This window comes from Python bivittatus, unplaced genomic scaffold (assembly GCF_059951505.1).
Source record: "Python bivittatus isolate LINGU-HERP-01145 unplaced genomic scaffold, Pbiv_v1 ctg000080_np1212, whole genome shotgun sequence".
NCBI classification, from domain to species: Eukaryota; Metazoa; Chordata; class Lepidosauria; order Squamata; family Pythonidae; genus Python; species Python bivittatus.
In genome coordinates this window covers 61,281,481-61,306,764 of record NW_028277035.1, presented here as the reverse complement: position 1 = coordinate 61,306,764, position 25,284 = coordinate 61,281,481, and the positions used below count along the sequence as shown (strand labels likewise).

Sequence of the window (25,284 nt, the reverse complement as noted above, 5' to 3'; positions counted from 1 at the left end):
AAAGAAAGCCAAACACTACTGTTCCTACTTTCCAGGGGTTCTTTCTTTTCTCTTGGAGAACAGTTTTTCTTAAAGCATGTTTCATAAGTAACTTGCAGTGTCCTGCATGCAAGTATTTGCAAAAATAATTGAACCATGTGGTCTAGTCCTGTTCCACCGCTGAGCTGCCATGGTGTACATAATGGTGTACAAATCTTTCAGGGTGATCTGATGTGAAATCTTTAGCGGAGCCTCCCACAGAATAAAATGGCAACGCAGCTCAACAACAACCCATCTAGCTACTTTGCTGAGATGAAATGTCTCTTATGCCTACACAAAATCTGCTCAAAATGCTGTAAATCTGCTCAAAATGCTGGATTCATTTGGTCAACACAATGCAATTCAGTCTTTTCAGTGAAGATGTGCACGGTCCCTGCAGTTCCATCTGGTCAAGCCACAGTACAACCAGGCAGAAGCCAGTGAGAAGAGCAGGTTGACAAAGTTGGCAGGACAAGTGCACATCCTCAGCTAAAAATCAGGAAGGCAGGCTCATCAGCTGACAGAAGAGACTGACCATCTATGCTAAACAGCTGTACAAACAAGTGCAAGCATAGTTTCTCAATCCCCAAGAATCACTTTTATTATCTCATTAACATAAATACTGGATACCAACTCATTTAAATTTATTTTGTTCTCTCTGATACATCACTTATATAGCCATAAAGGATTTTTTATACAGAATGTATGGGATTCATCTTGCCACTGGCACACAAAAGACCACAAGAAAATCCAGAGGATCCAGAGGATTTCCATCTTGCATTGGACAGCCTAGTAACGGTGCAAATATGTCCAAGAGCGGTTGTAGGTGTAATCTAGAAGCTGCTCAACAGGTCCTGAAAAAGAACCAATTTGTTTGAAATACTGTAAAGAAACCTCTGGCATTACTTAATAAGCTTTAAGAGAAGAGCTAGGGAGATGTTTTACTGATCTACTATGAATAATCTTCAGGTCAGATGTAACAACACATCTCTCTTCAAGGTTTCCAAGTAACCTAAACCCTCTGAGTATAAATTGGATTCAATAACACATCAAAATCCAAGTCAGACATTTTGAGAGAAGTTGGCATTTTGAGGGTAAGGAAGATTTTATCTTCTGTTTCTCTGGAAACTGCCTCCAAAGAGCTTTGCTCTGAAGCTTCAGACAGAATGTTAACAACTGCACCGGATGATGGGGGAAATCACCAGCAGCACCAGTTCTAAGTCACCTAGCTGTTCAGGCAAGTTTCAAGAGAAAGCTTTCCTTGGCTGACAGGCAAACATTTAGGTGTACGGCTGCAAGCAGGCAGCTCATGTACTAGGACAAACTTGATCTCAGAAATAACATTTTCACAAACATTCTTAGAGTCCAATTTAATTGTGGCTCTCTTACAATGGGATTGTAAGAAGGGTGGTATGCAGATCTGTTATCATCTCAGGTTATAATCAATTCAGTTTTGTCATAAATAATCAGAACGTGATCTGGCATAGTTAATCTGAAGCACCTTAAACATACCAAAATAGACAACAGATTGTTTTCCCCCTCCACAGTAATCACAGCTCAAAGCCTAACAACTTACCAACTCCTGCAACAACTGGACATTTGTCATACACATATTTACTGCAGACATCCTGAACTGTTTGGGTATTAATTTCCTAGAAGACAGAAAAAAAGTAGATACACTTCCAGCAGAAAGTTAGACAATTTAATTTGCTAACTACACAAAACTGACTACCAACCAAAGCTGTAAGTCATTACTAGCAGAACTCAAGTTGACATTGGTCTCATCTACTTGAGTGTGTTCTAGGAATATCGACAATATTTCTCTCCAAAAATACAGTTTCACAGATGATTTTTTTCAGTGAATACCTGAACTGGAAAGCAGCACCCTACAAATTAGAACTCCTTAGACTTCATGAGAAACATTACAAGCTTTCTAAGGGTTTTTGCATGTTGCAGGGCAGGCTCCAGAACTGCAGAAAATTGACACATCTATGATTGATTTTGTAGTATTAAGTAGAATGTTAAGCCTTAGCATTTATTAAATAGCTATGCAATAACTACTGTATCAACAGCGAGGGCTATAATCTAGGAATGCAAGAACATTAGTAAATTTAAGGTTTCCCTTTCATCAAACAATAATACCTACAGAAATTCTGGCATCCAATTCTGCCAGAGATATCCGATGACCATAACTCAGCAGCTGGGTTGCAATACTCTCACACATTGGAGTGGTACCTGAAAAATAATAGTGAACTGTCAGTGGAAACATTAAGTACCTTTTTAAGATGTGAAGCACATTCTACAAAACACAAACAATACATATTGCTAATGAATAACATTCAGGAAACACTTGTAGTCAGGTATTTTTTTCATATATGATGTCACTAGTATGCAAGTTTTTAAGTTCTTCATCATGTAAAATATTACAAAAGGCAGGAGATGAGGAAGAGCTGTGAGTTCAAAAGTTAGGCCAGATGTTTGAGTCATGAGCCTGCCTTTCAAAGCTAGTCTCAAAACAGAAATTGTTGACTGAATACTTTTTTAGTGGTACATATCATAGGTGTCAGGATACACCTATCTCTGAGAAATAAAGAAAATGGTTGCTTCCAACTCTGAAAACACAAAACCCTTCAGTCTTGCACTCTGTCTCTTGTCTATGGCAAAATGCAGAGAGCAGTAACAATGAAACCACTTTTCATAGTAACTTCGTACTACCAAAGCCAGAAAGAAACTGTATTCCTCATTAGGTAAAAACTAAGTCAAATTGGTCTATAATGTATTGCTTAATGGAGAGGATCAAACTTTAAAACTGTATTTCTCTCTTCAGGCTGCGGGAAATACTAGGTGTAATCTGGCACCAGTGACACCTGCTTTAATAAATGGATTAATCTACAATTTTCATTTGGAAACTTAATTTCAACTGAAAACTTCATGGCTGAAATAAGCTTAGATTTCCTTGCTTTTTTCTAATTTTGTAACAATTTGCTTGATAAAAATTCATTCCAAGAGCTTATACATACTCTTCTACATTTTGACTAGTTCTAATATTATTCTGTGTAATACTGGTTGGTCTTCATGAAGGTATTACCCAACTACAGACTTATTTCATGGATCAATGCAGGAATGATTTTTTTGTTGTGTTCTGTTCCATAAATGATTTAAGGAAGCTAAAACATTTGGTTTCTGGAGACTTAGTTTTATTCTGTGTAACTGAAATGAGTTTGTATTAGGTTATACTCATTCCAGAAGTGACTGACCACTTTTTCTAAATAGCTTTGCAACAGCACAGACACAGGCAAAAATAGGCAATCTAGTTTACTTTATTTTCATATACTACTGATTCACCCTATTTAGATTGCATTTCTTCAATTAAAAGCACTTTGTATGATAGGAAGTGGGCTGTTTTTGAGCTGAACTGCTATGATTGATTCATTCAGAAATTTCAGTCAGTTAAAAACTCATAGCATCTATGTTTAGCATTATTTCCTTTTCATTTGAAGGCTTTAAAGTCTGTGTTAGTAAACTAATTGGATAAATTCACTTAAAAAACTTAAAAGCAATCTCTACTAATTGAGCATGTATGTATGTATATATATATGTATGTATGTATGTATGTATGTATATGTGTCTCTCTCAAAATGAATCCTTGATTTAACAAAGCCCCATTAGCAGACTTCAGGTGCAACTGATCAAAGTTCAGTCCAGACATCTCACCCAAAATAATGGACAAATCTCCTGCATCTGAAGTATCTGAACGAGGAAGTCAACTGACATTCATTTTACCTTAAGTTTACAACATCTGCAATGCTTTGTATCATTTGTGTAATAGTATCATTACACCACAAATTACATCATTTCTGTAATGTCATGCAAATGACATAAAATATTGTAAATGATGTAGTTTGCATTATTTTTGTAGTCACATCATTATACACATGGTATAAATTGCCACAATGACATGCTTATATATTTTAGAACATTTGGGAATAGTGGAGTCCCTTTCCCCAAATAGTGTGCAAAAAGAGGTTCTACTGTGTATGTATCTATGTTTATGTACAGACATAAATCCACATAAAATACAAGCAATAAAAATGTAAGATAGTAAGCATTATCTTCAGAATCAGTATTTCATAGGAGAGCATGTGTCATCTAAAATAATGGCTTTTGTAACATTTGTGCATCATCTAAAACACAAAGTATGTTTCCAAAGTGCTGCTTCTGTTTTTTGGGAAATTGTACTGATGGCTTGGAGCTAGTAAGATAATATTCCTTTACAGTGGATGCTAGATTGCACATTTTCCAGGGAGACTGACAGGTGTCTTCTACAAAGTCAAAAAGAACAGGAAGTTACACAGCTCAAAGAAAGTAAGAGAGCTGGCAGAAGAATCTTAATATTTCATCTGCAGGGTGGTCAACTTAAACATTAAAACGTGGCACAGAAAATAGACTGATAGGTATAAAAATTTTAAATAGAGAGGAACTCAGGAAAAAAGTTATTTTCATTGCACTTTTCACAAGAAAGGAAAACCTGCTCAGGAGGTATTAAAGTTGAAATTGTTTAAGGAGACATACCATCCAGTTGGGCCACCAAGTTCCTTCGAAGAACGTTTTTGCCTCTCTCCAAGTCATGGTCAGGCAAATTAATACACATGCGCATCCTGCACAAGCAGCAGAGTTGAGGGAAGATATGAATCAAATTCTATACATCTTTAAATGTCACTTCTCTTCCACTCTAGAAAACTTATGCTCGTTGATAGCAAGGAAGTCAGACTTGGTATGCCATATAAGAGTTGAAGGAAGAAGATCACCACAGTACAAATGTATAGATAGGTGAAACATAAAGTATACTTGAGAGCTAATATTTAAATGACAACTCTTTAATTTTTTTTACTCTTCTCTGACGAGGCATAACAAATACAGTTAGATCCTAATACGGAAGCTGCAATACACAGTCTCACACTAGAAACTTTCAGAACAGGTTTGTGGGATTATTTTGCTTGTAGTTTACTTTTCCCATTTCCAAATATTTTTTTACTAATCCTTGGAGGACTATCTCCTGTAGTCCACTTGCAACCCCATATAAGATTAATTATTTCTTTATAAAATAAAAAGAACATAATAGAAATGAAAACATCCTTACCATTCATATCTTCCCCAATCACTTGAGTATAAAATATTGAAGCGGTCAGTGACAAAATAGAAACCGAAAAGTCCTGTATCAGAGTAGCAAATGTTGAAGGTCTGGAAACTTTGACACATGTTTTTCTCAGCAAAATCAGCAGCCATTTTGCTATACAGATTCTATAAACAGACAGTTATAATTTATGATGCAAAATTGCAGACATAATACATTACTCACAGAGCATTCAATCATAGCCATTATCTTTGGAATAGCTGTTACTCAATTGTATCAGTACATTAATCACTTAAACCAGACAACTAACAAAGCCTAACAAAGACATTAGAGAACACTTTAAACTTGGCATGAGATTGCCACAGCATTCAGATGTCATAGTGCAAATCAGCACCTGTTCAATAAAGCTGAAGCAAAATTCCTGGAAAAAATAGACTGAATGCAAAAAGGGACTTCAGTTTAACAAGAACATTGGCTACTCTGTCCCATTTGTGACATAAGGAAAATTAGATTAGCAGTAGATCTCCAGGTTTTCAAGAGGCTTCATTGCAGGTCTACTATCCAATATTATTTATGCAGATAGGCTGGCTATAGCTGGGGATTTCTTTATGCAACACCCACACCAGGTCCTGTAGACGTTTCGTACATCAAAGACATCAAAAAGCAGCCAAAAGGCTATTGGAAGAGTGTTCTGTGGACAGATGAGACAAAAATAGAACTTTTTGGCTTGAATGAAAAGTGTTATGTTTGGCAAAAAGCAAATACTGCATTTTAGCAAAATGAATCTTATCCCACCTGGAAAACATGGCGGTGGCAGTATCATGGTTTGGACCTGTTTTGCTGCCTCTGGGCCAGGATGGCTTGCAGGCACTTCCGCGAGGAAGCCCACCAACTTCTCTGAGTTGAAGCTATCCTGTAAGGAGGAATGGGCTCCAAGCCAATGTGCAGGACAAATCACCAATTATCAGAAATGTTTAGCTGCAGCTGTTGCTGCCCAAGGGGGCACACGAGCTACTGAAAGCAAAAGTTCATATACTTTTGCCACACACAAATATGTAGCTTTGGATAATTTTCTTCAATAAATGAACAAGCACAATGTTTTTGACTCATTTGTTTAACTGAGCGTTCTTTATCTAGTTTTAGGACTTGTGTGGAGAACAGATCATATGTGGAGAACAGATCATATTATGCAGAAATATTGACAAAAGGGTTCACAAACTTTTAAGCACTACTGTATACACTGAATGTATATTAAAGGAAGCTAGATTGGAAGAAAATGAGTGTGGTTTTAAAACTGGAGGAAGAAACATCAATAACCTGCACTATGATTATGACACTACATACAGTGGGGCAAAAAAGTATTTAGTCAGCCACCAATTGTGCAAGTTCTCCCACTTAAAAAGATGAGAGAGGCCTGTAATTTTCATCATAGGTATACCTCAACTATGAGAGACAAAATGGGGAAAAAAATCCAGAAAATCACATTGTCTGATTTTTAAAGAATTTATTTGCAAATCATGGTGGAAAATAAGCATTTGGTCAATATCAAAAGTTCATCTCAATACTTTGTTATATATCCTTTGTTGGCAATGACAGAGGTCAAATGTTTTCTGTAAGTCTTCACAAGGTTTTCACACACTGTTGCTGGTATTTTGGCCCATTCCACCATGCAGATCTCCTCTAGAGCAGTGATGTTTTGGGGCTGTCGCTGGGCAACACGGACTTTCAACTCCCTCCAAAGGTTTTCCATGGGGTTGAGATCTGGAGACTGGCTAGGCCACTCCAGGACCTTGAAATGCTTCTTACGAAGCCACTCCTTCGTTGCCCGGGCGGTGTGTTTGGGATCACTGTCATGCTGAAAGACCCAGCCACGTTTCATCTTCAATGCCCTTGCTGATGGAAGGAGGTGTTCACTCAAAATCTCACGATACATGGCCCCATTCATTCTTTCCTTTACACGAATCAGTCGTCCTGGTCCCTTTGCAGAAAAACAGCCCCAAAGCATGATGTTTCCACCCCCATGCTTCACAGTAGGTATGTGTTCTTTGGATGCAACTCAGCATTCTCTCTCCTCCAAACACGACAAGTTGAGTTTAGACCAAAACATTCTACTTTGGTTTCATCTGACCATATGACATTCTCCCAATCCTCTTCTGGATCATCCAAATGCTCTCTAGCAAACTTCAGACAGGCCCAGACATGTACTGGCTTAAGCAGGGGGATACATCTGGCACTGCAGGATTTGAGTCCCTGGCGGCGTAGTGTGTTACTGATGGTAGCCTTTGTTACTTTGGTCCCAGCTCTCTGCAGGTCATTCACTAGGTCCCCCCGTGTGGTTCTGGGATTTTTGCTCACTGTTCTTGTGATCATTTTGACCCCACGGGGTGAGATCTTGCGTGGAGCTCCAGATCAAGGGAGATTATCAGTGGTCTTGTATGTCTTCCATTTTCTAATTATTGCTCCCACAGTTGATTTCTTCACACCAAGCTGCTTGCCTATTGCAGATTCTGTCTTCCCAGCCTGGTGCAGGTCTACAATTTTGTTTCTGGTGTCCTTCAACAGCTCTTTGGTCTTGGCCATAGTGGAGTTTGGAGTGTGACTGTTTGAGGTTGTGGACAGGTGTCTTTTATACTGATAACAAGGTCAAACAGGTGCCATTACTACAGGTAACGAGTGGAGGACAGAGGAGCCTCTTAAAGAAGTAGTTACAGGTCTGTGAGAGCCAGACATCTTGCTTGTTTGTAGGTGACCAAATACTTATTTTCCACCATGATTTGCAACTAAATTCTTTAAAAATCAGACAATGTGATTTTCTGGATTTTTTCCCCCATTTTGTCTCTCATAGTTGAGGTATACCTATGATGAAAATTACAGGCCTCTCTCATCTTTTTAAGTGGGAGAACTTGCAGAATTGGTGGCTGACTAAATACTTTTTTGCCCCACTGTATAGCCGAAAGTGCAAAGGATCTGCAAGCTCTAATAATAAAAGTTAACGAGCAAAGTGAAAAAAATGGGACTAAAATGAAACATAAAGAAGACCAAACTAATGACAAAGGGTACAACAACCAATGTTAGAATTGGCAATGAAGATATCAAAGTGGTAGATAGCTTCTACCTTTTAGGATCAACTATCAACAGTAAAGGAACAAGCAGTCAAGAAATACACTGCAGACTAGCACTCAGTAAAGTAGCCATGAAGGCCTTGGAAAACATATTCAGATGCCAGGATGTGTCTACACCTGCAAAGATAAGAATAGTGCAGGCAATGGTATTCCCCATGACACTCTATGGAAGTAAAAGCTGGACTTTGAAGAAGCAGGACAGAAAGAATATTGACACTTTTGAACTTTGGTGTTGGAAAAGACTCCTAAGAATACCGTGGACAGCCAAGAAAACAAACAAATGGATCATCAAACAAATCAACTCAGAGTTCTCACTCAAGGCAAAAATGACAGGGTCAAACTATCCTACTTTGAACATATTATGTGAAGACTTAGCTCTCTGGAGAAGGCTCTAATGCTGGGAAGGAAAGAGAAGAATAGGATGACCAGTAAAAAGGTGGATGGACCCAGTTGCAGTGGCGATGGGTGCACCATTGAAAGACCCTTGTCATGGAGAAAATTATCTATGTGGTTGCGAACACTGACTTGATGGCACAAAATCAATCAAAACGGACATTATAGTGCCTTACCTTACTTCCACCAAAGGTGAGGTCATAGCGTCCTATGATTGAATTAGCTAACAGAAGGACAAGATTGTCTGGACTACTCCAGCCAGGCCCTTCCACTGCAAAAGCAACGTGAGCCAAAGGTAAATCATCATCTCTGACTGTGACCTAAAAAACATATGAGGCAGGAAAAGAGAATAAAAAGCACAGTCATATATTTTTGCAAAAAGGTCAACGTTTCCCCTTTTATCTGTTAAAGCAAAACCAAGACAGAAAATTCACATTTTATTTTTTAAATATTTTCACCCAACCTTTAAAAAAACTGTGAATCCTGAATTCAGAACTCAAGAGTGGGCTATGACATCATGCAGCTTTAGTCTTCTTATTGCTGTGATAGCCAAGGAAAGTGCACAGTGGATTTAAGTGAAGAAATGAACATAAAGTAAGGGGCAACATTAATATCTTGACTTGCTTCAACACTAAACCTGGGTTGAGTATTAAGAATTTCAGACATAAAATAAGTAGCTACTTCTCACAGAAGAGTTGAATTTAGCAAAAATACGTATACTATGAGAGGAGAATTTTCAAGGCCAAACACACATTTATTTAAATGATTTATATGGCTGATCATCTCACAACAGTGACTCTGGCCTGTATACAAGGACTAAAGTAACAGCTACAATCAATAAACCGTGATGCCTGAGATAAAGCAATACACCCCAATGACGAAAACCTACATCATCATCAGAGCTTGCCTAACCTTCTGGCCAAAAGACCTGGGAAAAGTCAGGTCTTCAGAGCCTTGCAAAAGTCAGGGCCAGGGTCTTCAGGAACTCCGGAGGGATGCTGTTCCACTGGGTGGGCACCATCATAGAGGAGGCACGACTCCTGAGTCCAACAAGATGGCACTATTTAACAGGGGAGATCCAGAGCATGCCCTCTTCACTAGATCTGGTGGGCCAAGCAAAAACAATGGAAGAGCTGGTCCCACAAACAGACTGGCCCTATGCTGTGTAGGACTTTATAGGTGATAACCAGCACTTTGAATTATACTCAGAAGCCTACTGGGAGCCAGTGCAGCTTGCAGAGCAGCAATATTATATGACTGTAACAAGAAATGCCAAAAACTTCCTTCACCACTGCATTCTGGGCCAGCTGTAGCTTCTGGATGCTCTTGAAGGGCAGCTCCATGTAGAGAGCATTACATTAATCCAAACAGGAGGTGACTAAAGCAATAGTCACTGTGAGCAAGGTCTTCTGGTCCAGGAACCTGTGCAAAGGTCTTCCTGGCCATGGCTGCCACCTGTTCCTTAAACAGGAGTTCTGAGTCCAGGAGGTCTCCCAGATTGCACACCGACTCTGACTGGGGAAGTGCACCCCCAGGCAGAGTTAAGGAGGGAAAATCTCCAGAGCTGGGGATCCTTAAAACCCATAACCAATCAGTCTTGTCAGGGTTGAGCTGAAGCCTGTTCTCCCTCATCCAGACCTTCCCAGCCTCCAGGCACTGGGAAAGGAACTCAGTGGCATTCTTTGGTCAGCACAGGGTAGCGATGTACAACTGGGTATCATCAGCATACTGATATTCAAGAAGCCATTTTATAAATAGAATTTATATTGCATTATTTCCATGCACATTGTATTTTATCAGAATGCCAAGGAAGGAAGACTCTTACCTGACTCCCACTGAAGCGACACCGTGGCAAAACAGGTATGGAATCAGCTTTGTAATTAAAAGGAACATTGCCAAAATGCTGCTGGGAAAGATCCACTAGTTCTTTATGATCAACATCTGGTAAAAAGAAAAAGGGACAACATCAGTACTGTGACTTCCAAGAGTAGCTGCTAAAACAGAAATCTTTGCTAAGCAGCTGCAAGACTATTCTCCAAATTGATACCAGCTGAGGTATCAACAGCTGATCAGAGGTTACTTAATATCCTGAGAAAGATACCACTCTCCAGCCATTAATAGAAGGTAATTCATAAAATTGTAGAAGGACCATCAACTTCATCCCCTGCTCTATATAGGAATCCAAATTAAAGCATCCCCATATATGACTTTCTTGAACATATCCAGTGAAGGGGAATCCATAATTTCTCTGGATGTCAGCCCTTTGAGGAAGGCCAGATCAAGAAATACTCTACAAGTTTGACTGTGATTCAGGTAACAGTAACAGAATCTTAAAAACCTGTGTTTTCCCTTCCCTCCCTCTTATACCCCAGTGAATTACAGTAGATGCAATGTGAGCTTCTTTCACATGCTTTCTTTTTCTTGGGCTTAACACATTTTTGTTTCCATAACTATTTCTGCATAGTTTCTCAAGGTCAACTCTGTGGCTCTCTATATTGGGCCCTTGGTTCTATTGTCAAACTGCTCCGAGTATTAGGATTTTTTTCTCTCTTTCTATAATTTAAATCCATTATTTGGAGTTCCTCTGCAACAGAGTAAGACATTTTTGGGTGTTTTGGTTCATGCACAGAATGAAGATGTTCTGGGCAGAAATTGTTGTGGGGTGAGGGAAAGGGAGAGAACAGTGAAAAAGCCAAAGGTATCAGTGGAAGAGGCAGAGGCCACTCTCCCTTAGCACAGCCTATCCCACAGGTCTGTCCATCCCCAATCTTTCCAGTGCCTTGCTTTGCCTTTCAGATCTATACAGCACCTGGCTTCTCTGCTTTCTAGCTTGTTGAATAATTTCCTGATCTCCAGATCCCTATAGATTGGGGCTTCTTTTCTCACTGCTACCAGGTAGCCCTGGGGAAGAGCTCCAATGAGAACAAAGACAAAAGCAAAATGGAGCTGGCCTCTCCTCTTTTTAAAATCCCACCTGGCTCTTCAGCATTTGATTTTTGCAGACTTCCGATGTCTCTGCCACATATCTGGATTGGCAGGTTAGTTTGCTTTTCTTTAACTTTTTCAATGTCTGAACCACCTGGATTTCTCCCTGCAGTATTTACTACTGTCATAATAGAAACTTGTATTTCCCCCTTAGTTTAACTTTTAATGGGTTGATCTGACTCCATATACTTCACTATCCTCCTCATGTTGGCCTTTGCTTGTGGCATACGGTCATGATTACAATCATATAATGTTAGAACCAATCTACAAAAGATGACATTAAAACACCACCAGCTTCTACCAACCTCCAGCAGCTACCAGGACCATGCGAGGTGCTTTGAGATGAGTTTCCATGTACTGTGCTATATCTGCACGAGTCAATTTCCTAAAAGAAATAAAGGAAAATACTTTAATAGTTTACAATTTGCAAAAAGTATGGCGTTGTGCTGAATATAACATCTGTAAACTTATGAATATACTGTCTTTTCATTTTTTAAAATATGTGTATTATTTAGTATAATCTGGGCAGCATATTGAAATCAAAAGGGAAAAGATCCTTTGGAGTGCTGGAGGGAGCTCTTCAAACCAAATGTCTTCTTGGGATTGCACTGCAACTGTGCAGAGCAGCCATGCAATAATTGGGAAAGACACAGTAGCTTTAAGGAGCTGCCAGCAGCTCCAAAGCGCTGTCTTGCTGTTCTGTCCAAGGTAGCAACTAGAACTGGAGCTGATTTTATGATTTGGGAAAGGTTTTAACTTTGCATTACATTGGTTCTAATGCTGGATTTACAAATGTTTTGCCTCTTTTATGTATGCTAGCTGCCTGTGTGGAGAAGATTTTTCTCCTTAAATAAGGCTTAGAAATATTTTACATAAGCCATCAGGTGTCTCTTAGCTTTAACCCAACTTTAGCGGTATGAGGATAATACTGAGCTAATTTCAGAAATGCTAAGTGAGGAAAAGTACCTCGATTATTTAAAACAAAGTGAGAGTGTCTTCCTCACATATCCTCTCAGAGCAGGCTTACCAGTTTGACACACACACAAGTTGACCACAGAGCAACAGACATTTTCATAGTCCTATATGAAGCCTAAGTAATTAATTAAAAAAGTAGAGTAATCATGCCTGGAGAGGACCAAATTCCTGCAAAGCTCTGACTTTTATCTCACTCTACAGAAGGTACTGAGAGGGGCTGTGAGTTGATAGTGAGCAAGGAACTGCAACTGCGTGAGTATATGTGTGTGTGTGTTGGGGGAATTAAAGGTATAAAATACAAGGCTGGAAGTGAGAGAGAGGATGGGTCTGTTAGTGAGGCTGGATTAGGAAAGAGTGCTAAAAGCAACTTACAGGCTGAGCATGTTTTTAAGATGTAGCTTTTTAAGAGCAGCTTATGAGTGCTTAAGGCAAGGAATACTGTTAAAAATGGTATATAATACTAACCCAATAAAATCCTTAGTTTTATTTACTGGGTGAAGAAGCTCATTGCACAAATTCATTTATTATATTAGGGAGGCAGGTTTTCGTAAAGTTTGAGAACCCCTGCTTTAAAGCATTAAACTAATGATTTAGATCAAGCTCTACTCTATAATAGCCAGAACTTATTTCATTTCTGCATATGTTACAAAAAAAAATTCAAGCACTCCTGGTGACTTACTTCCTTTCTGAAATAACCAAGCAAAAAGCTTAGTGCTTACTCAAAGTTCATAGTTTTTGTAGCACACGTGTGTATGCATGTGTATATGTTATCTACAGGTCATATTATATAATTATGTCTTAGCCATAAGGATATCAGCATAAGAACTAGTACATTGGATTTAAATCAAGATGTATTAGTCTGGCTTTCTACTCCACCAAGATCAGACAGGTAACATTAGACAAGTCACCTTCAGTCTTATCTAGAAATGAACAACTACAGTGGTACCTTGGGATACGAATGCCTCTACTAACGAACTTTTTGGGTTACGACCAGCTCCGGCCGCAAAAATTTACTTCGATGTGTGAACTCCGCCTCGGGGTACGGTCATTTTTCTGCCCTGACACGTGGTCCGCAGCCATTTTTCTGCCCCTGACACGTGGTCCGCGGCCATTTTTCCGCCCCTGACACGTGGTCTGCGGCCGTTCTCCCGCCGCGGCACCCGGCTGTTCTCCCGCTACGGCGCCCGACCTTTCTCCCACCGCGCCGTGCGGCGCCCGGCCGTTCTCCCGCCCCTGATGCGTGGTCCGCGGACGCCAGAACGGATTAACGGTAATTACATTGAACCTTATGGGAAAATTTGCTTCGGGGTGCGACCAAATTCGGAGGGCGGAACGGATTAACCGGATTTACATTGAACCCTATGGGGAAATCTGTGTCGGGTTACGACCAACTCGGGATAAGAGTTGGTCGTAACCCAGAGTCACGGAACGCATTAAGTTCGTATCCCGAGGTACCACTGTACAACCAATCCATAAAAAACACTGCATATAATGACCATGAAACACCAGGCAAGACCTTTTCCCACAGATCTCCTTTTTTAGTTATAAACTTCTCCCTAAAGTTTAACAGATTACTTCCGTGCATTTTAAAATAAAAAGTCTGAATTCTGTTCAAGAATTTAACAAAATCAAATTGTCACTGTTTTTCTTTTCAAAAGCTCTTGAAACTGAAGGCTGTGCAAAGGATATTGCATACATAAACCTATTTTCCCCCCCATCAGTCATACTTTATGTGGAAGAATTTCTTGACTTTTTTTTTTAATATACAGAGCACACATACATTTACTTTAACTATTAGAAACATTTCCTTGGAAGCCAGAAAACAGCAGTAAGCAAGTAGAACTATGTATTTTGGACCTGTATCACATTACACCAGATAGCTGACTTGATACTGTTTAGAGTCTTAATTACAACTCCAATAATCTATTTTATTGGTAGTGCTGACTAAGGTGGTAGAAGCTGAAATCCAGAATGGAGCATCAGATTGTGTTTCCCTGATCTACATTGCAGCAATCGAGATAAATAGCTGTTACTTTTCTGTGCAAAGCTATTTGGTCACTGTTGTTTAGATGTTTGCCCCTTAAATCATATATGTATATCTCACCCTTTATTTCAGTTAACTGACTGAAACTAAAAGCTATATGTCTTAATCATGTCACTTCTGTTGTTCAACTCACTTTATATTTGCTGTTGTTCCCTCAGCTGTTTGGGCCAAAGATGTGCCTTGGTAAGCCGAAGCATGAAGATAATCAAAGAGGACATCAGACAGACAAGCATCAGATTCTTTCATCTCTTGAAGGATGACATTCCGCTCCTTCTCAATCTGAGAATCTTCCAAGCTGCAGTTCTGTGTTATATCAGCCAGAATCTCAATTGCTAAAAAAGACATGCTATTTGAATAATCAGGTCATGTTAAATTAAAAAAGCTACCTCGACATTCCTGGATGAGAAAAAACTAAATTACAGAGCATTTATGGCATCACAAGCCACAATCTATCCTCTTCTATCTCCTGCCCATTAAATGAATTCTTCTCCTAGCCTACTGGCTGTATACTTTCTCTTCTGCAATTCTCTTTCACTCTTAATTCTCACTGCCCATCTCCTTTGCTTCAGATGCCAATTGCTTTGACGATGGACCAATTTTGAGTGTTTGAAATTATTCTGTTACCAAAGAGTTCAAATAACTAGACAAGTGGTTAATACACTGCAATCAAATAAAAAAAATCACTTTCTGCTATTTGAAACTACATTAAAGTAATGAGAAAGGACATTTAAAATAAAGCATTTTGAAAACACCCTATGGATCAGTTTTTATTTGAATACCAGGTCTGTGTAACAAAGCTGCCCCCATCCACGATCTTATCTCGGAGGAGGGCACCGGCCTGGCATATCTTATTAGACCTGGTTGGGCCTGAAGGGAGGGGTTCCCCTTTCAGAAATGTGCCCCCCAGGTTTGGGTTCTGCACCAGCTGAGAGCCCAGAAGAGGGGAGGCTGTTGTCATCCGTGAATCATTACAGGCTTTCAGGGGTTCCACTCCGCAAATAACCAGTTGTGAGGCACTCTGGCTGAAGCTGGGCTTAAGGGAACTGTTGGGATTGCTGCTGGTGGATCACCACCCCCTGCTGCCCAGTGGCATCCCTGCCTGAGCTGCTGGACTTGATCACTGGGTTGGCAATAGAGTCCACAAGGCTGTTGGTCCTTGGAGATTTCAATCTGCCACCTGGTGATGTTAAGTCTGGGGTGGCTTAGAGTTCATGGTTTCCATGGCAACCATGGCCCTGTCCCAGGTCACTGACAGCCTGACGCATACCAGAGGCTGCACATTAGATCTGTTTTTTGTCTTGGGGCACTTGAGATATGATCTGGCAGCAAAGGGCATTAACCTCAGACTGTCGCCATGAACAGACCACTTCCTGGTTGCCTTTCAACTCACTAGTGTTACCCCTCTCTGGGTAGGGAGACAGGGTCCATTTGATTGGCTCACCCCAGGCAATTGATGAAGACTCAAAGCAACCCTGACTGGACACAGGTATCAGCCCATATTAGGGATTACCTCACAGCAATAAGGGTGGTGAAATGTTAGTATTTCTTTGCCCTTATTGTGCCTGATGGCCGTCCAGTGACCCCATTTAGGGTCACCTGGTCCCTTCTGGGTAGGGAGGCTCCCTTGGAATATCTGTTGGGCCACTCTGAGGATTATTCAGGTAATCTGGCAGGCTCAGATTCGCTATGCCTTGGACTCTGACTGGGCAGGGCAGGGCAGGCCAAGGTGCCTGGAGGAAATGTATTATCTAGACCCATTTCAGTCAGTTTTCAGGCTGCAATCTAGTACTGAGACAGGTTTGATTGTATTGTTAATGAGTTATGGTGGAGCCAGGATGGCAGTCATGCATCCATCCTTGTGCTCCTTGCTATCTCGGTAGCTCCATACAGTTGACCATGGTATCCTTCTGAGCTGGTTCTGTGGGTTGGGGATTGGAGGCACCATTTTATGGTGCTTCTTTTGCTTTCTCCGGGGCTGGTTCCAGTTGGTGATGCTTGGCAGGGAGTGTCCTGTACCAGGCCTGACACACACACACACACACATGCACAAGGAGAACAGTCCAAGATTTTACTTGTTAAACTAATACAGCAACAGTGGGCAGGGTGTGTATGCAGACACACGCATACACAATTTCAAGTGGTCCCAAATCCCTTGGGAAGCTTACAGACACAGTCCCAATAAACAAAGTTCCAAGGAGCAGGCAGAAGGGTAGTCAGGGCACAGTCCAGAGGTCATCGAGTTGTCACAGGTTGGCAGCTGGTTCGGGTTCAAGGCACAAGGTTTTCAGAGGCAAGAGTTCCAGGCGCAATGGACAGAGATTCCAGCATGTGGAGGGGTTGTTCCCAACAAAGGACTGCCTGCTAGCAGTGGCTCCGAAACAGAGCCCCACCAGGTGCAGGCAATCACCATGGGAACACCCTTGTCTTGCAAGGAGCCATGTAGACCTCCTCTGTTCTGCCCTTCACTCAGCCCTACATGCCTTACAGCTAGGAGGAGCTTCTGGATCAGACCCCTCATTGTCTCCTGTCTCCAGCCGCTCCTTGGGCTCTGTAGCTAAATCAGCTCCAGATGCCTTCCTGCTGCCGAGGCAGTTGGTGTTTCATAGGATCCTCCTGAGATGTCCATGACAAGGAGAGATTGTTCCCTAGGCTCCTCCTTTGTGGGGTGCTGCAGGGCTCTCTTCTCTCTCCCCTCCTTTTCAACATCTACATGAAACCTGTGGGTGAGGCCATCTACTGGTTTGGAGTTGCCCTTGGAGACCACCCAGAAGTTGCAACTACTCCAGAATGCAGTGGTGCAGGGAGTGACTGGCATGCCTTGGTATGCCCATGTAACACCTCTGCTTTGCAAGCTGCACTGATTGTTAGTTTGTTTCTGGGTGTGATTCAAGGTGTTGGTCACTACCTATATAGAGGTATGGCATAGGGCCTGGTTACTTGAGGGACCGCCTGACTCCCATATTATCTGCCCGGCCAAGCCAATCTGGCAGGGTTGGTGCACTCTGGGTTCCTTCAATTAAACAATGCCATCTATCAGGACCCTGGAAGTGCGACTTCTCTGTAGCAGCACCTGCCCTCTGGAATGAAGTTCCCCCTAAGATTCAAATGGCCCCCACCTTACTGGTGTTTTGAAGGGCCATGAAAACCTGGCTCTTCACCCAGGCCATTGGCAAGTGTGAGTGAGGCCCCCTTTTCTTCTTTTTTGTTCCCAACTGGGTTTGTTATCTCTGTCATCTTTGTTCCTTTTTGTTTTGAATTGTTTTCTTGTTTTTAGATTTTTTAACAATGTGTAAACTGCCCAGAGTCACTGAGAGTTGGACGGCATATAAATTTTATAAATTCCTAGACAACCCTGTGACCTGCTGGCCATCCTTTGAAAGAAAAGTAGTGCAGTCTGATGTGATGAGAATGAATATTAAATTTTAGGCTGACCATATTTTTTTTACCCCAATGCTGGACAGTTCTGTGATCATCTAAGAAGAGTATATATCATAAATAGAAAAATAATTGTAGTGGCAAACAAACTTCAATAATAAGTCAATATTTACTTTCCTAAACAGATAAACAGAATGACCACAGGCGGGGGAAAAAGTAGCGGGAACGGGAGTGACTTCGGACTGCCTGCTGGCTTCCCCATTGACTTTGCTTGTGGGAAGCTGGCAGGGAGCATCAGAAATCATGATTGTGTGACTGCAGGGATGCTGCAATGGCCACAATTTTGTGAATAAAACTGGTCTGAACATCATGGAAATTTGAATTCCACAGGAGTAATGGGTCCTGGATTTTTAATGCATTCTTTAAGATGGCAGATTTTAGGTAACTTGGTTCAAAAATTGTTGCATGTACCATTTGGGCTAACTTGAGGGTACAAACAGACAGACAGACAGACAAACACAATGAGAGTTTTAGTAGTATATAAATTATTATTATTATCCAATGAAAGGAAACATGCATATAAAGCAATTCTGTCAAATTCTGACATTATATTACCTTTAGGCAAATCTTTGGGTAGAATTTTCATGTAGAAGGCTGTCTTTTCACGAGAGTAGTAGCTATTCAAATGTGCGCCAATGCTTTCCACTTCCTTTTCAAATTGGGGACAAGGGTATTTCTTTGTGCCCTAATAAAATATAAATAATCAATGTTGTGTTTAGGAACATAGTGTTTGCAGCAATTTCAGTTTTTCTTGGTATTTATGAAGTCCATATTATCACAAGGATTTTCAAGGCCTATGACAGACCACATCAGGTAAATTAGAATACAAGATTTGGTTTAAATGAAGACTACCTTGAGGTGGCATATGGTGAAGAGGTCTTATATTCATTCTAACAGACAAATTCAAAGAATCAAAATTCTGGTTTTCGCCAATAAGATGATGTCCCAGCTAGCTAATGAGTTTCCTCAGTGAGAAAACAGGGAGAAGCAATATGAGTTTGGCAGGAAGTTCAAGAAGACATCCATAACAAGTATTACCCCTAAGTGGAGTAGCTAGACTGAGCAAGAAACAAGAAGAAATAAAAACTTTTCTATCTGCGCTGACTTAAGAAGCAGAAGTGAATTAATATGATTCTGCAGTCCTGACCTGCTATGGCAGGTTTGTGTTCTTGCACAGAAGGTGTCAGAAAGTCCAAAGCTCAGAATGAACTGTAATTGACAAAGGAAGCTAGGTACTATCTTTTATACAGGTGGTCACTGCTTAACAACCACAATTGGGATTGGAATTTAGGTCGCTAAGTGATGAGGTCGTTAAACAAATTATCATGTGACTGCTTTGCTTAAGTGACTGCAATCCCGGCAGTCCTGGTTGCCATTGTTAAGTGAATGCCCTGGTCATTAGGTGAGGCAGCTACCTGCTTCCCACAATCAAGTGGGGAAGCCAGCAGGATGTTACAAGCTCTAGGTGCTGCCGGGTGGGAGAGGGAGCAAGGGTGTGCGTGGGATGGTCAGTGAGGGTGTATGGTACGGGTCAGGTGCATGAGGGCCTTAGAACCACTTCGATTTTCAGCCCCAGAATCGAGAGACTTCTGGATTTCGGTGCGGAGCTTTTTCAGCTAACCCCCAGGGACAAGAGGCTGTGCTGTGAAGGAGAAAAAAAGGCTGCTTTCGGCTCTTTTCTCCTTCTTCGCAGTCCAAAGCCCTCTTTGGAGCTCCTGGAAGGGGATGGGGCTGGCTTTGCGCTGAGAAGAAAATGGGTGGTGCAAAGAAGGGGGAAAAAAGGCTGCTTTCGGCTCTTTTCCCCTTCTTTGCACCACCAGTCCCATAGGGCCCAGCAGCTAGGCCAGGAACACCTTGTCAGCAGCGGGAACAAGACGACAGTGGTGAAGATCAGCTAGGGCGACAGAGTGCAGGGGGCCAAAAGGGCAGAGATGGGGGAGATAGGTGGGTGGGGGGAGTTGAAGCACTAAGTGTGGGCAGGCTGCCAAGTGCCCAAATTTGATTGCATGACTGCGAGGGTGCTGCAACAGTCATAATTTTGGGCACAGGTCATAAGTCAATTTTTTCAGTGCTGTTGTAATTTCAAGCGGTCACTGAACGCACAGTTGTTAAGCGAGGACTACCTGTATAGTCTGCAAGTAAGTTTTGACTTCTGGAGACTACCTGGACTAGGTACTATACAATATCTTTCTTTTCCAACTCACATTAACAAAGGCATTAACTGTGGACTAGCCATTCTCGCATATGAATTCTATCCTAAACAATCTTTTACATGTGTATAATTATTAACTGAAAATCATAAAAGAATTTTAGTTCTTTCATTTTATAAAAAAATGTAAGCTGAACAAATAACATACCTGTACAGTGGATTTTGTTCCCTAATCTATTTTCTTTATTTAAATATAATTCATTTTGTTAGGAGAGATATAAATTTAAATTTTAGAGGAGTGAAAAGTTTCAGTTGAAGTGTTTTTATTTAATGCAGATAAATACACAGGGAAATTTCTTAGGAATAAGAATGCCCTAAATAAATTTAAATTAGACTGGACAATGATATAATAATGACTAAAAGCCTGTTTCTGAAACATGGAAACCCCTTTAAAGTTTCTCTGGATTCAGAACAGTAGGTAAAATATATGTAGGAAGCAGTACAACTAAATCATATTGCAGCTCACCTTGAATGCCAGGTGTTCCATAAGGTTCCCAACTCCATTATTCTTCTCAGTTTCATAGCGACTTCCTAATTTAATCCATACCCCTACCTGAGAAAAAAAGGAGAATTAAATACATTAAATATCACACCAGCTTTATAGGAAGTTGTCTGATAGTGTATTTTATGTATTTTAATTTTTGTACTGTTATATTTTATTTTGTTTTTATTTTGTTCGCTGCTCAAAATTACTTGTTGAGATGGGTGGCTATCCAAATTGATTGACTGACTGACTGAATAAATAAATAAATATTGTAACAGACTACTGAAAACAAGAGCTTCAACTTACAAAGAATAATTATACCTTTAAATCTCTATTTCTCTGTCTTGCAATTTAAGTAACTTTCCTTAATTTGGCTAGACATATATGAACCACTCACGTTGGTACTGAAACACTGTTTTTCCAGTCACTGAATCAAAATCTAAGCAGAGACTGAAAGAAACACCAGGATTTGGTCTAAAGCAAGGGGGGGGGGTGAATCCTACGCTGAGGTGCATGATGTTTCAGTAAGCCCCCAAACCCTGCTTGCAACAGACTGAACTTCTATTTTACCCATTCCCCATGTAAAATTTCCCTTCCAAATCAACAGCACTGTAAGACATTGGAAAGGTTTCAGATCCAAAGGTGTTCCTCCAAATGTTGCTGAACTGTATCTCACTGCTGCCCCAGCTAACATGGCCAATGCATTCAACAAATTCTAGGCAGTCCTATCAAATCCCAGGCATTCAACAAATCCTAATGCAGTTCTGAACCTGCACTCCTTTTGATATTTTTGGACCTTGTATGATTAACATACATGTTTTTATAATTTATTATACTAACTATATTAGTTGTTTTCAGATATTCTATGCTGAAGGAATTCCTTCCAGTGAAGCAAACAATCTACCAAGAAAGCCCTGTGCATAGCAGAAATTTCAGGAGAATAACCTAAAGCATACTACAATTCACAAGATGAAATTGCAAGTCCAGCTGAGCTTTATTATTGCTCTATTTGAACTGAAAATGAATTCTAGAATACACTCAGTAGTTAGGTATTAAGAAAGTAAAATCAGAAATAGTGACCATCTGCAGGAAAACAACCAAGCTCAGAGAACACCAAGAACCCAACACAGTGACCATATCTCAAAAATCTGCCTGCTATCTTGGCCTTTCTACTGTGGAATCTCTGAGTTCTCTAGAATAAAAAGTATAAATTATAATATATTTCTCTGAATATCTTGGAAGCAATAAAAGACTCACTTGGGAGTCTGCTATTCATTAAGTTGGTTTTAGGACTTTCAGTTTTTAAAGAATATTACTTTCTACTGGAAATATGTGTGATCAATCTAGACACTCTATGCATCTGACAAAGTGAGCTGCAGCTCACGAAAGCTTATGCATTTTTATAAAATGTGTTAATCAGAAAAGGTGTTACTAGACTCCTTTCATTAAAAATATCAAACTTGAACTGAATATAGATCCAACAGAAGTAACAGGGATTCCAAGATTTTTCAGAAAACCAGATTAAACTTACTGTACATGTAGGATGGCTCGACTTTTCCGATGCTATTTGTAGGCCATTGTCTAAAGTAGTAACCTCTGTCTCAGGAAGACTAGATAACACACTGGCATAGGATGCAGTACTTCCTCTTCTTACCAAGCCCCATGAAGATAACTAAAAAGATGTTTATTATCAAATTAATACAATATAAAAGCAAAACATGTGTATTAAAATTATATAAGAATGTCTATAACAAAAACTATATTTATTCTGAGGTGATATATTTAAAGTGCAGTGACTTATGTGTAAATCATGACACAAATAAAAAAGAAGGAAAAGTGTGTTTTTTTTTAAGTTCAGGCACCAAAGTCTATGGAAAAGGAATAGATTAACTAAACATGAATAGCATGCAAATATATGAGACTTCAGAAGCTATCCAATAAACTGTAATCGTACCAAAAAGTCATATAATTATTCAGAATGATTTTGGGAAGAAAATTAATGGATATTTGAACACAATCTATTATTTCTCTCTGAATGACAAAGGAGACAATTGGAAAATAATTTTAGTACATGCTCTCCTGAAACAAACTATCACACACTTTGCTTTATAATGCAGACCAATAATTTACATAATCATTCCATTTAATACAAGAATATTAACTAGAATTAATGCTTTCAAAACACACAGAGATCTGTATTTCCATACTGACAGCCCAAACATAATATAACATAATATAAACAAGTAAACAAACAAAAAATGTTTGCACATTTCTGATTTTTGATATAATTCTCTGAATATTTTCCAATAAAATAATCACAAAGCAATAACGCCTAGGGCTCTAACTTAGGCTAAAATATTAACAAAGCAAATATGATTGAGTTTGGGTTCATACAATATGCTAAACCATCCATCTGCTCATTCATTCATTTGAAAGACTAAACCCAAAATTGCCTGGATTCAAAACCAAATGTATTATGACTTAGACATGAATCCAGCTACAGTACAATTAGTTCTACAATTCCCTCACAAGATTTGCATCCTGATTTTCAAATCAATGACATTTCCATATATTTCTTAATAACTCCTTGATAGTAGCTGTAACTTTTTCCAGGCAGAACTGTCTGACCAGGAATGGCTGAATTAAAAGGGGCAGAGATTTTGCTAAGATCCATTGCTGCTAAATTTCTAGCTACTGTATTTGTTCAAACAGGTATTTGGCCAGAAATATGTGGCAATTAAGCCTGAATTCAGCAACAGAACAAAATAAAGCACATATAGAGAAACATTAGGATTAAGGTACTCAGTGATAGCAAGTTACTTGACTGTTTCCTCGTGTGATTCAATTCACCCCCTTCTGCTTTTATTTTCATAATCTTGGAATCATAAAACACCAGCAGAAGCTTAAAGTGCCCCATACTGTACAAACAGTAGAAACTTCCTTGAACGTAGTAGTTATGCTGCAGCAACTGCTTTCCCCTTGTCTCATTCTACATCCCCAACGTTAAGCCTGCTAGATTTGAGCTGCTGACTTCTAGCAGTCATCCCGATTTTCACAGCTATCCAACACTAAAGTATAAATGAACAATCAGGTAAAGAGCTGGTATGCAGGTTACCGGCTTGAAAACTGCACCCTTTCAACATTTTGAAACAACGTTTGGGCCATGCTCCAAGCACTGTCACTACTCAACTCCCAAAACAAGCTGCACAACGTGCTGGAGAGGGAAGGCGTGATGCTTAATCCCTAGACAGGGCGAGGGACAGGGAAGAGGGGCTGAGCACTCAGCCTTTGCTCAGGGGCCCCTATCTTTCGCGGTCTGCTCCGTCCAAGAAAAGCTAAAATGTACAGGAAAGGCTCGCAGCAGTGCCGCACAGAGGGTAAAGCTGGAGCAGAATGGCTGGGATGAGGCCCAACGGGCATAAATATCCGCCGATTATTTTTCTGATAACGCCCATTATGCGGACTGGACTGAGGAACCGACTCCACCGACCGAGCCCAACAGGCCTTCCTTGCTGTGACCTTCGTGGACACTGAAGGGGTCGACGCATCGCCGCGGGGACTTCGCCGACTTCCCCATTTGTCTGTTTTCCCCTCGGCACCCCCTCGCCCCTTTGCCAGGGGTCCAGCCAGGCACCGACTCACCGGTGCGCAGGAACCCCGAAGAGCCCGGCTAGCAACAGACCTCACAGTCCGATATACCAACACCGCCGCCATCTTGCCCCTGACAGGAAAGCCACGAACAGCGCCTGCGTACATTGAGTCAAGCGAGGCGCATGCGCACGTTTCAAAGGGGGCGGTCCCTGTAAGGAACTCTCCTGTCTTAAGGAGGTATCGGGGAGGGGGGGGTTGCTACAGTGTCTGTGCTGCAAAGACTTTCTCTGTATCTCTTTGTTGCTATCAGAGTAGTCTTCTGGAAACAATACTTGTAGCCCAAATAAAATAGCCCTACAAAGATTCCCCTCCACCAATAGAATTAAGAAAAAATAGAGATGGAAGTCTGTGAACGGCCATAATTCTTTCATGCTGACCTTGGTGTCCCAGTGACATCGTTGACATTTTGAATGAGAAAGAAAAGTGGAAAAAGTGTTTAATATTAAATCAGAACTGTTGATAAAATCTAGGAGTCCAAAAAAACCAGGATCAGCAAAGATCAGCTCACTCTTTCTTGCTAGCCTAGATTTCATTTTCTATGAATTTTTATAGATTTTATTTTTAAAATATACAACAACGTTAATACTTAGACACATACATTTGTTTTAAAAAAATAACATTAGGGGTACTTTATCTGGGCTGCAAAAATCTGGATGACCGCTGGATGGCAGCAGAATGATACAGAAAACATAGCTGCCCCTTAACAGTTGTTTAGGTTTTGCAACCCATATATGGTAGGTCTACTCAGTCCTAAACAATAATTCTGAGGCACTTTGCTTTGCAGCATAAGACAATGTGATTTATTGTGTCCAACAAGCAGAACTGAGCATGTAT

At 40.4% G+C, this 25,284-nt stretch overlaps 1 protein-coding gene across 1 annotated transcript; it reads right to left on the bottom strand.

Annotated features, from left to right (window-relative positions):
• Positions 1–593: 593 nt before the first annotated feature.
• On the bottom strand, positions 594–24,579 carry UQCRC1 (ubiquinol-cytochrome c reductase core protein 1). The gene is made up of 13 exons (XM_007421906.3): positions 24,442–24,579; positions 22,331–22,471; positions 20,782–20,868; positions 18,662–18,791; positions 14,805–15,003; positions 11,958–12,037; positions 10,493–10,608; positions 8,844–8,987; positions 5,159–5,319; positions 4,591–4,676; positions 2,165–2,253; positions 1,595–1,670; positions 594–872 (listed from the first exon to the last, which is right to left on the bottom strand). The coding sequence occupies exons 1-13, from the start codon at positions 24,553–24,555 to the stop codon at positions 808–810; spliced, it is 1,488 nt and encodes a 495-aa protein (XP_007421968.2). The 5' UTR covers positions 24,556–24,579; the 3' UTR covers positions 594–807.
• Positions 24,580–25,284: the final 705 nt, after the last annotated feature.

Coding starts and splice junctions, on each gene's coding strand:
- UQCRC1 (XM_007421906.3), bottom strand. CDS start 24,555: ATGTACGCAGGCGCTGTTCGTGGCTTTCCTGTCAGGGGCAAGATGGCG. Junction 15,004..18,661: donor ACCCAAAGATTTGCCTAAAG/GTAATATAATGT, acceptor TGTCTTTTTTAG/CAATTGAGATTCTGGCTGAT. Junction 1,671..2,164: donor AATTGGATGCCAGAATTTCT/GTAGGTATTATT, acceptor TCTGTCTTCTAG/GAAATTAATACCCAAACAGT.